The sequence below is a fragment of the Periophthalmus magnuspinnatus genome, chromosome 14 (genome assembly GCF_009829125.3).
Source record: "Periophthalmus magnuspinnatus isolate fPerMag1 chromosome 14, fPerMag1.2.pri, whole genome shotgun sequence".
NCBI classification, from domain to species: Eukaryota; Metazoa; Chordata; class Actinopteri; order Gobiiformes; family Gobiidae; genus Periophthalmus; species Periophthalmus magnuspinnatus.
The window spans coordinates 25,449,902-25,465,102 of NC_047139.1; the positions used below are offsets into that span (position 1 = coordinate 25,449,902).

Here is a 15,201-nt window from a genome sequence, read left to right on the forward strand (position 1 = left end):
ATGCCATAGCTCAAGATTAGTGTGGAGGGCCAGACAGGGCAAAAACAACAACCAATCATCACAACTGACGTATTATGTAGAGACACTGTTGCTCAAGTTAATATGACACACCATTAGTATTTACATAATATGAAACAGCATAGATTTTTTTTTCATTGCGTTTTATGCACTCTCTACCACTTAAGGGGTCTATCTGTCATTGTCATGATCAACTAAATGTATAACAGAAAAAGTGACTAATACATGAAATGTCATTTTATTCATCATGTCTTTGTGATTTAAAATGTATGTCATTGCCCTGTGTTTGCCATTGTCCTTATTTGAGATCCTTTGTATGAAAAAAAAAAAAAACAACCTCTATGACAATGATGCAATAAAAAGACACCACAATACACTAGCCACTAACACACTATACACAGCTGAGATGCACTGACAAGTATTAGTATTAGTCGTTTTGTTCTTCAATAAATATCGAGTAGCACATTTTGCATTTTACTTTAATAACTCTACATCCTATCTGTCTATCTCTTATAAAGTCAAATGAGTGCTCAACCACTCCGTCTTTGGTCATCCTGACAGTCGCAACTTTACATACAATATCGATATCTACTGTTCATTTTCATCTCTGGACACTTTTCTATTTCATTTTTTACGGCACACAGCAGCAGCAGCAAAAGAACCAAGATGCATTCCTTATTTTTATTCTTAAACCTTACTTTGTGCTTTCTACCTTTAACTTTGGCGACAGTAGTTCCTGACTTTAATCACGTGGAGAGATGTAAGGACTCTCTATATATGGGAACACCACCACGGGGCTTTACCGACATCGGGCTGAAAAAAATCTGCCAACGCTACGCAGACAGACCTCGGTACGTGACCTTATACGACCCCAAAAAGAGGATCCCGGTGTACTCTGCTTACTCATTCAAGAAAACCGAAGGGGATAGGCGAGTGGACTATCCCTGGATGTATGAACCACAGGTGGGGCTATATGTGTCTGAAACCATACCAATCATAATAACTGTAATATCAGTGATTACCAAGAAAAGAGTCAGTTCACGGGTTTCACCTTCTTGTTATATGGTGTCATTGGAGGATGGTTGGTCATTCAGAAGATATACTATTTTATTTTGGATTGGTAATTGCTATGGTAACAAAATTTTCATCACTCTGAAAACCATGGGTAGGTAATAATAGAAAAAAGAGAATATGGTAAATAGGATCTTTATGTTCCCGACACATTCCTCGAAAGCGTGCACGTACTACATTCAATAGTAAATGAAAAAAAAGAGTATGGTTTATGGAATAAACTTATAAATTAAATATATAATTATCCATGAATATACAACAAATACTACTGCAAATACAAATAGCATAATGTTAGTTTATTAATTCTACCTGAAGATATGATGACTAATAAACCTTACCCTAAACAGTAATAACTTATCAATATTAAATCATTTATAATCATTTGAACGCTAAGGAAATGTTTCAGTGTCAATGTAACTTTTGTTCAGTATTGTCTGTCCAATAAAAGGACATACTTTCAAAAATGTATTGTAAAAAGACTATAGTAAATAACTCGTTACTAGTCATGATCAGTGGTGGAAAGTAATGGAGTAAAAGTAGTAAAGTACTGTACTTAAGTAGAATTTTTAGGTATCTGTATTTTACTTAAGTACATTTTACAGTGGGTACTTTATACTTTTGAATTTTTTTATTTGAGAGTAAGTAACTGTACTTTTTACTCTACTACATTTTTTAACTGTACTGAAAAGTAAACAGCACTTTTCACATGATTTAATGGTTTGAGGTTATTTTTACCACGTTCGTGGTAATATTCTGACTAAAGTTTTAGAGTTCAAGCTTCGGATTTAAGTAAACAAAAAAATAAAAAAAAAATACACAAAATTGATGAGAAACAACTTGAAATGGATTTGTATTGCTACTATTGACCAAAATCTCTATCCTTTTTAATCTATATAACTACTTTAAATACTTTATCAAAATCTGTGTGTTATATATTTTTAAACAGGTACTTTAATATTTTTACATTAATGTGATACTTCCCTGTATCTGTACTTTGACTTAAGTAACATAGTTGAGTACTTCATCCACCACTGATCATGATATATTGCTTTCTGTTTGTAGTTGGCTGAAACAGATGGAAATGGTAACATGCTGCCCTTCCCCACTGGATACCTGCATATGAAGTTTGAAGACAGCCAGGCGGTCCTTGATGACTATTCGGATGTGGTTCTTTATGAAAGAGGCCATCTAAATCCTGACCAGCACCAGTCCACTCCACACGACCGTGCCGCTACTTACACTTTGACCAATGTAGTCCCTGAGATCCGTGAGTTCAACATTGGCCCATGGCGTGAGTATGAAGAGCGCATCCGAGTCCGTCTAAACAACTTCTGCCGTGGCACTGCCTACATCGTAACCGGGGTGACCACCAGGGGTAACATGATTCGCCGTAACAACCAGGACCGTGTGGCTATCCCTGAAGACAAATGGTCTGCTTACTGCTGCACAGAATACGACCGGAACGCACCTCACGACGTCCGGATTCGCTTCCCGTCCCATGCGGCTCTGGCCAAAAATGCCAAAGAGGGTAACAGTGTCCATGAGATGACAGTAATGGAGCTGGAGATGTTCCTCAAAGATAACCTGGAGGTCGACCAGAACCTTCAGATCTTCTATGACAACTGCATTTCTCCATCACCACTTCCTGTTTACCTGCAACATACCATCTAAACATCTGAATGTGTACATGCAACCACTGTAACTGAAAAATTTATTCATCTCTAAGTTACTTTTGAGTTTTATTTGGCCTGCTGGTTATTTTAGCTTCTCTTGTGAAATAAAGACAACATATTTTGAGATGTCCTCAGCTGTCTTTGTTGTTTTTTTCTTACTAAAATCAACGTAGTAGTATAAGCCCTATCAAAATGTTTTTTTTTTTTTTTTTTTTTTTTTTTTTTTATAAATATATGGGAACAGCCAAGGAAATGTTACCAATTTCTTAACTTAAAGGTACACTGTGTAATTTGTTTGGTGGAGAGTCTGTCACCAACTTGTTTCCATGGAGAGGTTATTGCTTTGTCTGGATTGTTCCTCAGTATGAATTTAACTTATCTGTATCAATAAAGACAAGCAGGTAAGTTAAAGATCAGATACTGTGACATTTACAGTAAGAATCCCTCTTTTGTCAAAGTATTATTTATCATTTAAAATACTCCATGGAGACAAGCAGGTGGCATGCACTGTACCAGAAAAAGTTACATACAGCCTCTTTAACATTCTTAGCTTTTTCAGATTACCATGATTTAAGGATTCATCATAATTTTGGTAATTTGGATGATGCCCAAGGAACTAAACTACAATGTGTGCTCACCTCACAAAGAATTTACATTTCTATCACAATATGGAAAACACAATGTCTTTTATCACAAGGCTGTGGAGTTACAGCTAATACCATAGTAAAATATAGTTTATCTAAGCATGGTTCTTTTAACAGCACGTGCCGTAATAAAGAGAATTACAGAGTTGCCTTGTGTGACTCCCTCTCTGCAGCATAGGCCCTGTGCCTCCCTCTAGTGGTCAATTTCAAGCATTTCTTTTCAAATATAGTAAATACAAATGCATCACTTTTGTAGTATGTGGATATTATGCTGCAAGTACATCTACCATGATAAAAATATTGTCCTGGACCGAGAGGATTTAAATACTGCATTCTCAGAATAGAAAAAAATAAAAATACCTTAAAACTGCAGTAAAGCTGAACAGCTCCATCGCACATTCTGTTCACCCAAATAAATAATGTAAGTTAAAACATGACATGGAAATTGTAACACAATGTGAAAGACATGTAGCTGTATGTTAGTTTAAACTTCCCCAGAGTGTTATGTTGACTGCAATTTGATGGCACCTAATGTGCAAAAACAGCGTAGTGTGCAAAACACAGTTAGGCCTATAAATATGGAATAGCCTTAGCTATATATACAATGTGGCCTATTCAAAGTTAACAACTATAGTTGCAAAGTTTCTTCTGAGTAGTAACTAGTCAGTGTAACACACGATAGCCGCCCTGCCAGTGGGATAGGTGACCTGATACAAATGTGAGCAGGATTAGGATTATTTTTGATACTAACCTTGCTGCTGCTGCGGACCTTTGCTCCACAGTTGTTACATCTGTACACATACAGTGCATTGATTCCATAAATTAAGCTTTGGCCAAAATGTCAAATAATAGGTGAAAATGATTTAAACGTTAGAGAAGCTGCAGATTTTGGCCACAGTCGCATTATAAAGGCGTGCTGTAGCTTACACTGACCCCTAGTGGCTAGAAAAAGCACAAAACTGAAGACAGAAGAAACGTCTAGCACCATATGTTGAATGTCCCCAAAGTTTTCTTTAAAACTTTGATCATCGCTTAGTTACTGCAGTTTCTTATAATAAAGAATCCTGAACACTTAACGTTGCTTATGAAAACTATCACACCAATACAACATTAGAAATCTTCACTTATATGTTGTGTTTTACATGGTGTGAACTTCCTCTGCAGTGAATATATGTTGTGATGTCATGGTGAAAGGAGATAGAGGGTCCTAAGGAAATTTTCTCATCTATAAGATGTCTCAGTCTTCTACCTGACAAAACACTGTCTTATATGGACAAAAAAGGAAACCCCTGGAGACCTTTGGGGATTCAAATTTGGGTCCTGACCCATAGTTTGGTAATTACTGCTCAAGGCAATGTGGTTATTTGGTTAAATATTAAAATTAAGCCTTTTGTTTAAGAATGTATTTTTAATGATTTCCAGTTCAGATACACAACATACAGTGTGTAATAGCCTCTATTTGAAATAGAAATATTAACTTTTATTCTTTCAACCCCTTCAGTCCATTTTGCTCTCTCACATTATGTTGAGCTTCAAGCAGATACTAAAACAGACTAAATGAAACAGACAAACAGGTGCAAGCCTCCACTTTCTCAATCAGCATCTGGTACAAGAGGATATCTGAAGTTTGGTTAAGCCTTTGTTATTCATATATATTTTTTTAATTTTCACTTATATCGAGCCAACATCATAACTGTAGTGTAAACATGTAAACTTGAGTGTGCTTCCGATCTGTTGGCTGACCCTTACATTATATGGAAATAAAATTAAAAAAAGAATGCATCTTTAAAATTGGCACAAATGCAAACTTGACAACGAGTAAAGATTAATGCAGGATGAATAGAATCTGAATATTTAGGCCTATCCACCAATCAAAGGACTGTTATGTAAAACATAATGTGACATTACAATGTCCCTAACTAGCTTTGCTATCTGCCAATAAAGGGTGATTATACAGTATTAATGCACTGAAAGCATTAGTTTTTTGAGTGTATTCTGAGCTCAACAGATATGCTGTCATTAAAATCATGTTATTCTTGAAAGCATGTTTCTGTGGCCCGTTGAAACATATTTTCTTAATAAGGAAAAGAACAAAAAAGATGAAAAACTAAAACAAAACTTGCACCTGCTGTCACAAAAAAAGGTTTGGCCAATCACTCAAACCAAAGGACAAACAGAATATTTACAAATTCCCAGTTGGTTCTCTTACACTTAAAAAAAATGTACAGTTTGTGTGGTGTGTTGGTTTTGTCCTCTCTGCTCCAGTCCAGTGAGGGATGGCAGTCTGGCCCCAGGGTCGTGATCACATGACCCACACATATCCAGCTCCTGTAGTGACACATGAGGATGAGTTGTGTCTGTCAGGGAGTTTTGAACTCTTGTTTTCGGCTCTGCTCCTGCGTGCACCGGCAGATCAAAGTAGACAACAGATTTATCAGCGTTTGTCCACGTTTGTCCTGAAATCACTGGGCTGTTTGATCATGAATGTCCAAAGTGCGACCCGTCAGTCTCCTGTTCAGTTGTGCGAGAGCTGTGAAACACACATTGCAAGGCGCTCTCACCTTTAAGCCATGGTAAATTTAGCCCATCCCACTGAGAGGAGAGTAATAACAACAGAAGATGAAAGACAAGTGTCAGGCAGTCTTCAAACACCGAAGCATATGGATATAGTCAGTCACACACAAAACGCATTAGGACTAATCATGTCGAGCAGTCACTTTTGTTTTTTGTAACTTAAAAAGTGCTTTCCTCGTGTGATATTGAGAGTGGCTGTGCAAAAGAGACAAGTTATAACATGAGGGGGAGATAAAGGCTTTGTCAGTCTTTCTGCTAATGTGTGGCACAGCCCCAGTGTTAGAAAAAAATAAAGAGGAAATTTTTATTCTCTTTAGTATACTTTTACACAATATTCATCTCTCTATACTTTTATATCAGTTGAAGTACCACAAAGTGCTGTGTATTTTAAAACAGAAAGTAAAAAATAATAATAATAATAATAATAATAATGACAAATAATAAAAAACAAGGCAGAATATGGGAAATCTAAATGGCAAATGTCCACACTGTTTAAAAAAACATGCAAATATTCCAGACAGCAATAAAACTTCATATTCATTTTTTAAACAAGGATATATTGATTTCCCTTTGAGAAGAGACCATCCACAGTGCAACATTGAATGTAATTAAAAAGTGTGGATCAAACAGAAAAATGAAGGGGTTGGCACTTTTCTGAATGGTATTTCCTTTTGTAGAATACAGTCAGGGTAGGCCTCTCAGACGTCCACTGGACGCCAGCACGAGAGGAGCTTTGTCACAGTACTTGGCACCAAGAATGCTGGTAAAAACGAGATATCAGAATATCTTTTTTCATTCATATCCTTACAATTTATTAATAATACATCATTTACATTTGTGTTTTTGTATAAAAGACTCCAAAAGGAATAAAGAGTCTAGTAGTGATTGCAAGAGAGAGGAGGGAATGTGAGATGGATAATGCAATGGTTTAATAAAAAGAGCTACAAGGGCAGATGCACAGAGAAAGTGGTGTGAGGCCGTAAATGCAGAAGCAGTTAAATGGGCCGAGATGCGGATAGAGACAGAGATAATGAGTGAGAAACAAATAAAGTAATGGATGTGATTAGCGCCTGTGTGGCCCAGATGCAGCCCAGTCTAATGGGCAGCCTGGATTCAGGTCGCACCCCACACACTGAGTGAGTCAGTTTATCCAGGAACGCCCAGAGGAGCCAGCCCCAATCTGGAAACGGCATCATCTCTACATAGATCTATGAAGCAAGACTCTGGTATTATACAGTATAATACTATACATTAATTTGTAAATATAAAAAATACATTTCATAATGAAGGGACGACGCTCAGCTGTCACATTCTTGTACTGCAAACAGTACATTTCTCATATCTCTAAACCAGAACGGAGACAGCTTTGGGGACAAAGTGCTCAATGCATGGTGCCAAATTACACTTCCAGATTGGGCCTTTAAAGCTGCAGTTTGTAGGTTTCAGGAAATCTCTTCTTTATGACACACAGCTTGTTAAGCATATGCCGCCTCGTTCAAAGCAGCTCACTGTGTTCATTGTCTTTTTCCCCTAAACCATGAATGAAAATGGTTATTTGTATTCTATGTCAAACATAGTTTTACACTGACACAACAACACATGATCAAAACAACTAAGCTACACATAAATTGCCTGATTGACTGTGATAGGCTGTCTACGTCTGACAGGGGGCTATGAGCGTAAAGCTGCACTTTTGGCATCTCAAAACACCAAATACAGAAAGCTGTAATGAGGCAAAGCTGCAAGAACCAATGGCAAAGAGCATTTGAACACACCCTCCTTTGATTGTTGTCCTCATGTCGAGGTGTTCCTGAATGTAAAACGTACAAACTGCAGCTTGAATGAGGGCTTAATGAAAAGAGACAAACACAGAGGGTTGATGGTGGAGCAGTTTTGTGGTATGTCTCTGTGAGCCCAGAGTTGTGCGTGGTCCTATACTCGTGTGGTAGAGTGTTGGTGCGGCAGAGCATTGTTGCTGTGGCTGGGGACAGGAGTACCAGAGGGGGCCGGGACGGGTGGGTAGGTGTTGAAGGGGTGGAGCGGCTGCATGCTGCTGATAGTGCTGGGGATCATGGTGATGGTGTTGGCCGTCATCAGCGGCACATCTTCGGGGGCTCTCCTCAGGGCCAGTGTGTAGTCAGGGGGGCACACAGGGGGCCGCAGTGTCTCCAGGTCACCGTGCACTCCGCGGGAGGGGAGAGGGGTTCCGTGCTCCAGCTCCACTCTTTGTTGCTTCATCTGCAGTGACATCAGCTCCTCCTCCTGACTCAGAGCCAGGTCGTTGTGAGGTGGGGCTCCTACCACTCCCATGCCCACACCCATGCCCATGGTGGTGCCCCTCTGAGGGGACAGGCGGCGGTGACGTCTCTGCATGAGTTCATGCCTCTTATCGCGTTTGTAATAAAGCGCAGCAAAGGCCAGGACGTTTAGAAAGAGCAGAGAGGCGCCCACAGCCACAGTCACACTCAGCTCTGTGGAGTAGTCCCGTGTCTCTTCAGGGAAGGGGGGATAACGTGGCCGCTCAGAGCTGTCGGGGTCTGGGTCAGGAGGGTATGTGGAGATGATAGGCTGACGTGTGGAGCGTGGGCCAGGGTTGGGCCTGATGCGATTGGGACCTACGGGAGTCACTGGAGTTTTCACAGAGCTGATGATCTCGTGCTGAAGGCCGTGGAGGTGTGGCACCAGCTCCAGCCAGAAGGCCACCTTATTGGCCCGATAGTTGTCCCGGACTCGAGGCTTCAAACCAATGTGCAGGTACTGCTTGTCTTTTGAACTGAACTTGGTCCAGATCACCTCCTCGAAGCGGTTTGGTTTTGTGTGAATAAAAGTGGTGTCCTGTGGAACAGGGAGGTTGGGATCTCTGAAAGAAAAAAAAAATATATATATATATATATAAATTAAAAAATAAATAAATAAATAAATAATAATAATATATATATATATATATATATATATATATATATATATATATATATATATATATATATATATATATATATATATTTTTTTTTTTTTTTTTTTTTTTTTTTTTTTTTTTTTTTTAAAGCACAGCACTGCATGAAAAAAAAGAGGCAATAATTTGAAATGTTTTTTGTGGTAGCTAGCAAGAGAAATATTCACATATGTGTGGCAAAATAGAGAAAGCCAGATAAAAATTTCTTGCATCATTTTGCTGACATATTGAACATTAAACATATTACATTAGGGATTTTGGATATCCTGTGAGAGTAAACTAGTTAATACAAAAAAAAGTCTTACATCACACATATTACAAAATCATACATACCCTGTTTTTGCAAAGTTGGTCCAGTATGTCATGACCACGGCACTTAGCATGACATCGTTCTTGCTGAAGTTACATGGGAACAGGTCAGTGGCCCCCATCATGGGGATCCCAAACACATAGGGGATCTCATCTCCATGGGCGGCGTCAGCCCACTCTGGCCGGGCCTCGGTCTGACAGTGGTGGTGGAAGGTGTAGAAGTAGACGGGCGACTGGAACTCTGCATGTAGCTTTGCCGTGGCGACGGCAGGGGCCACCCACTGATGGTCGGTGAACAGGGCCAGGAGGGTCTTCCTCCGCATGTCACTGTTGTCCCTGTCAGCCCAGTCTGTGTACATGAACTTAATGGTCTCCCTGAGGATACCTTTACCTTGCCAAAAACAGGAAAGCTAAATGAGAACTCACTGTTGAAATAAAGCATAATATGCAGTAAAGTGCAGTTTTTCGTTGCAACTGTCACAACAGATACATCATGTATTACAAAGTACTTTGATTAATAGTATTTCTAGAATGTTTTCTAAACTGTAGATTAACTTATAAAATTTCCAATTTAGGACTTACTATAAGAATAGTGTTTATAATTAATATGGTTAGTAAATACATAGAGTGTAAAATGAAGTATGGTCTGACCATCTGGGTATCCATAGAGGTTGTCCACAAAGTTGGATATGGTGTAATCAAATGAGGCTGCTGAGATCCCGTCTTCTCCTTCACTGTCGTCCACAAACTTCAGACCTTCTCCCTGGTTCACTCCCAGCAGGATGTCATAGTTTAGAAACTCACCCTGTGTCAACAAAGCACAACATAACACAATTAGACAATAATAGGCTTGAAACAGTTTCAACATGCCAGTATTTTTTCTATCTATCTCCATCCAGAAAATAGTCAGAACTAACAGTAGGAAATACATCAAAATGGATAATGTTGCACTTGATGTTTTGTATATTATATTGAGTATATTGTAAAGAATTAAAATTATTAAAAATTACCTCAAAGTTACATTTCTTATGTGGTAAAATTTACAGTCACTTACATTTTGTTGCAGCTCAAGACATTTAGGATGAGTTCACTCTTGTCTCGGTTTGGTCCTGGTTTGGGCACAGTGTTAGTCCTAATTTTGTCCTGGTTTGGTCCTCTTCTAGTCCTGGTTCAGTCCTGCTCTAGTCCAGAGTTAGTTCCAGGTTTTGTCCCAGTTTTGTGACTGTACAAGTGTGAACTCATCGTTAAAAGGCACATTTTAGCACATGTGCATTGTCAGAATATCATTATCGACATCATGATTTTTAAAAAGATTGCCCATCCCTTGTCATACTTCATAATCACCATTTTACATGTAAAAATGCTGTTTGAGTAATGTCTATACCACTAGATCACCAGTGTTAGCTCTGACCTGCTGCATGAGTATCTCAGGGTCATCTGGCACCACATCTCCATCCACCACAGGCCCAAAGGCGATGTGATATCGGGCCGGCTGGATGTCCTGATCCACCAGCTCCCGGAAACTCTTCCTCCTCAGGCAGTCCACTAGCTCTGCCATGTCCCCCAGGTTACAACCCACCTTCTTAGCCAGGGTCTTAGTGTACATCATGGGCTGGTAGTTGACTGACCAACTGGAAATAGCCGAACCACTTTGTGCAATGGCTCTCTGGAACAAGCCTGTTGGAAGATGAGCATATCCATTGTGAAATATGCACTATGGAGCTTTTTCTTCAGCTGCTTGTCTCTAGAGAAATAATATAATATTTAACACAGTTGGAGGCAGCTAGAATTAATATTGTTAAAGGAAATATTTCAATATAGTGAATTCTACGGTCCAGTAGCTAACAGAAATGATCAGGTTTAAAAACTGTGGATTTACTTTTTAGATATTTCAACAAAACGTACAGTGTAATCAACAGAAAAGCTGTTGCCCCGCATCTGAGAGTACGGCATCATCACAGTGTAGAATTTGAAAACTACTGATGGATATGCTATTGGAATGTTCCACAGTAAGACATTACACATATCAATCTCCATAGAGTAAAGCAGTTGATGCTATCAGTCTAAGTTACAGGTCAGATCTGTGGTGAGGCGAGCCTACTCACAGTAAGAGTGCATGTTTCTCAAAGTATGTTTGAGCAAAACCAAGTAAAAACACTTTAAATAAATGCAAGAAAGATGAGATTAATGTTATACTGTAAAACATTCCAGGCAAAGTGCTAACATCTCCTTTGGAGAATAGGTGGCAGACCTCTCACCAGAACAGTAACACAGCACACCTTTAACCACGTACAATCACATATTCTCTATCAGTTTAGCACACTTTTCTTCCTGACACACTTAGCAGGCCTTGGAGAGCCAGGAGTGTGAGTGTGTTAAATAATGCATATGTTGGAGGAGGAGCAAATGTGGAGTAATACATATGAAGCAAGATGAAGGAGATATCCTGCTGCGTTGCATTGCCGGGAAAAAATCTTTTTGAATGTTACAGCCAGGGAAAAATATGCTCCCATTACATATGACCAGAGACGGCGAGAAGAAAAATGGCGGTGAATCAACGCGCAGCAGTGGTCTTGATGTGTCAGATAATGCCAGAGAGGAGATAGATGGCGAAGCAAATAGAAAGATGCTTCTTGCACTGTTGCGCTATTATGTAAAATGGCTTGTGTCCCTCTATTTTATCCGCAGATTCTGTCATTAATAATTAAGCCCCCCCATCCCCCTTTGCCATATTCTGCATGTGCCCCACCCCCGCTCCTCTCCCTGTGAAATCAATTAGGAAGGCTCTCGGAGGCAGCCCATCTCTCATCCGCTCATACAGTACCTCCACAAACTGTTCAACTTTTTTCACACTTCCAGCCATTACAGTCTGACTTCAAAATGGATGCTCCGTGGATGCATGCAGTGCAGACTGAGCAAAGGATCTACAAAATAAATACTTCCCAAAAGCAAGTATATTGATGTTATAGGAGAGAAATGCTGCTTTGCACTGGACCAAAAACACATTGTGAGGTAGGACCAAATGACCTTCAGCCACTACTAGTTCAGTAATGAAAAACATATTCATTTTCTAATAGATTATTGAGTACAGTGAAGCGGAGGACACAGACAAGGGGCACTTTGTAACTTTTCTGGAGAGGGGTTCATCACCTGCTTGTGCCCATGAAGATGTTATTGTTTTGTCTCACATGTTCCACAGTTTGCCATTAAACTTATTTATCTTGCATACCTAAATAGCCTTAAATGCTATACTGTGGAACATGCCTGGCAGAGCAATAACAACTCTATGGAGAAAAGCAGGTGGCGGACCCTGTCACAGCTCATAGTCTACAAATATCAGATTCAAACAGTCACTTTTCAGTCACTTTTTGACTTTGGGTTTTAGTGAGAGATCCCATCACAGGATTAGGGAACCAACATCTGGTGACTCCCATCAAATCTCCTCCAAATACATCACACTAAATGCAATTGTGTTAAAATTCTACCTGCCTACGGCTAAATGAAATACATTGTAACAACACAACCTGTATTACTCAACTGTTTACAAAGAGTGGTGTGCATAACATTTGGCAAAAGCAAGAATAGCAAGACATTTATTATTATTATAGTGTGAAGGTAAACTTTCTGTAATCAAAAACCTAAGGACTTCTTTATCAGAACAAATCATCTCACTTGTTGACTCACTCAGATTGTATTAAAACCTCAGATTAAAGTCTAATTTGAGAAACAGAGCTACAGACAGAGCAGTGACTCCAGTTAGCTTTACCCCCTCAGGAATGTTGATGACATCATCTGAGGGTATTAGTCGGTCAGACAGGATAGGTTTCATTTCAGAAAGACAATTTTTGTTGGCATAGTTGAGTGATTTGAGCTCCATGAGGAGTGACGTTATTTGGGATTATCTCAGAGCTTGTGTCCCAAGGTGCAGTGTGTGGTGGGGAATAACCTACTGTTTATATCCATCTGTCAACCCAGTCCACTGCGCCACTCGGCTTTCACAGTTTATGGGGATATCCTCGTGTGTATGTGTCAAAATCCAAACAGAGACTTGCTTCTGCATTTTATTTATTATACAAGCTACCAGTGAATGGAAAGAATTGAGTTTTGCATATAGCAACATATTTTTGAATATTTTTAGTATTACATGAGCGCTTGTTGCTTACATATTGTTACTGCGCTTTGGGCATAAGTTCAAGAAGAGGTGGAAGTAGTACTCCAAATCTATATTTTTGACAGTTTGTAGAAATAACAAATTTTAGAATTTGTGTGTATTATGTTTTTGTGTGTCATGTTAATTCCTCCTTCAGAGGAATTAACACTAAACATAAACGCCTAAGAAGCACAGGATGATAACATTTCCCACCTCAGATTTGGACAAAAAGTGTTTTTAGTGCAACAAACTCACAATGACACACACATATGTGGGGTCACTCTGCTGCGGGCTAACTGGTTTGTTTGTTGTTTGAGCTGTTGTAAAATATAAAAACAGAAGGAAGTCAGATTCTTATTCTGCCTTTGGTAGGCGTTGTGGTTTAGTAATATGTCAAAATGCAACGTGCTTGATTTTTAATATTTAAATGTAATCCTGTAAAACGTGTATGTAACTCATACTGTGTTGATGTGTTGATTAAGCGCGGCCTCACCTTCAGAGTGGTGTGACAGGATCAGGAGGTTCACGCAGGCCGCCCCTGCTCCAGAGCCAAAGATGGTGATTCTCTCTGGGTCTCCTCCAAAGTGCCCAATGTTTTCATTTAGCCAGCGCAGAGCCTGGATTTGGTCCAACAGGCCATAGTTCCCCTTCGCTGACTGGTCCCCTGTGCTAAGAAAGCCTGCCGGCCAAAGCGACAACAAAAAGAGAAGAAAAAAAGAAAAGTGAAATAAGTGTCAGACAACAAGGTAATCCAAGTGCATCTCAAACTATTCTTTTAAGCGGAAGATGGCAACCTGTCATTTTGGAGAACTGCTCCAGCTCCTGTGAAGTCTGCTGAGATTTTAACACTGTAAGCTACGCCAAATTACTCATTTTTTAATACCCACACTACAAATACAGCACAGTTAGGGTGAGATGAACAGAAGGGAAGACATTTCAACAGTAGGTAAACACCCACTAAATGTTAAATTAAACTGAACAAACTATCACCGGTACCAAACAAAGTGTACATAATGTCCATTCAGTGTCTAATAATACATAAGGATTCTAATAGGAGCCGCTCAGCATCACTGTAATTATGTAATTAACACACTCGCCTATTGGCAGCCATTGTGACCAGCAAGCTCTCTGTAAAGAAGGACAATGGTCTGAAAGACTTGCACAATATTCCTATGGAAGTAGTTTTAATGCATTAGACATTTTATAAGCTAGTGAAGTATGCAGTGTGTGGTTTGTTACTCAAATTACTCAAAAAAACATATTATTTTTTAGATCAGTGGTGTTAGTGAAGTGCTAGGGTAAAAATTGAACACTCTCAAAACCAAAGAAAGAAAACCATAGCAACATAACTCCTGCCACAGGGGGTCAGTAAAGGAACATATGATTTGTTTTAGTGGATCCTTAACCATTGTATGATATTCAAGCTATTCATTTAAATAAATATTCTATTTGAATTGGGAAAGGTCCTCACAAAATCCTCACAATCAAGAAGGAATCATTTGTCCAAAACCCATGAATAGGGAGATCCCTTTGCAAAACATCTGTTACCTTTTTGTAGGCCAATGGTTGTGGTTGTCCCCTTTATTGTTAAAGTGAAGCAAAATGTAGTGGTTCTAAAAGTTTATAATAATTTATATGAAATGTTAGAGGTAAATTATGGCCTATGTCTAACCAGCTCCACTCTATTTTCCATGAGAATAAGACCAATGGAGCATGAGTGTTGATCCTGTGATTGATATTCTATGGAGACCGCTGTGTAGGTGCTGCTCAGGATGCTGAGGTAATGAGAGCCGGTTAGCAGCCACTGAT

At 39.2% G+C, this 15,201-nt stretch overlaps 2 protein-coding genes across 3 annotated transcripts in view; one reads left to right on the forward strand and one right to left on the reverse strand.

The window, feature by feature from the left end:
• Window positions 1-669: 669 nt before the first annotated feature.
• LOC117381787 (endonuclease domain-containing 1 protein) lies at window positions 670-2,779 on the forward strand. The gene is made up of 2 exons (XM_033978805.2): window positions 670-981; window positions 2,152-2,779. The coding sequence occupies exons 1-2, from the start codon at window positions 685-687 to the stop codon at window positions 2,758-2,760; spliced, it is 906 nt and encodes a 301-aa protein (XP_033834696.1). The 5' UTR covers window positions 670-684; the 3' UTR covers window positions 2,761-2,779.
• Window positions 2,780-4,833: 2,054 nt separating this feature from the next.
• The window catches only part of nlgn2b (neuroligin 2b), a 60,621-nt gene continuing 50,253 nt past the window's right edge, over window positions 4,834-15,201 (reverse strand). Inside the window, exons 5-9 of one of the 2 annotated variants that reach the window (XM_033978189.2) lie at window positions 13,886-14,071; window positions 10,654-10,919; window positions 9,894-10,047; window positions 9,267-9,627; window positions 4,834-8,840 (exon numbers count right to left, since the gene is read on the reverse strand). In XM_033978189.2, coding sequence (XP_033834080.1) covers window positions 7,913-8,840; window positions 9,267-9,627; window positions 9,894-10,047; window positions 10,654-10,919; window positions 13,886-14,071 — 1,895 coding nt within the window. In that variant the 3' untranslated portion in view covers window positions 4,834-7,912. Of the gene's footprint in view, window positions 8,841-9,266; window positions 9,634-9,893; window positions 10,048-10,653; window positions 10,920-13,885; window positions 14,072-15,201 lie in introns of both variants that reach the window. The other variant, XM_033978187.2, reaches the window with a different exon arrangement.

Excerpts from the sequence above, each read along its gene's own strand:
- LOC117381787 (XM_033978805.2), top strand. The coding sequence starts at position 685 with ATGCATTCCTTATTTTTATTCTTAAACCTTACTTTGTGCTTTCTACCT. Across the intron at positions 982-2,151 it reads CCTGGATGTATGAACCACAG|TTGGCTGAAACAGATGGAAA; the intron begins GTGGGGCTATAT and ends TTCTGTTTGTAG.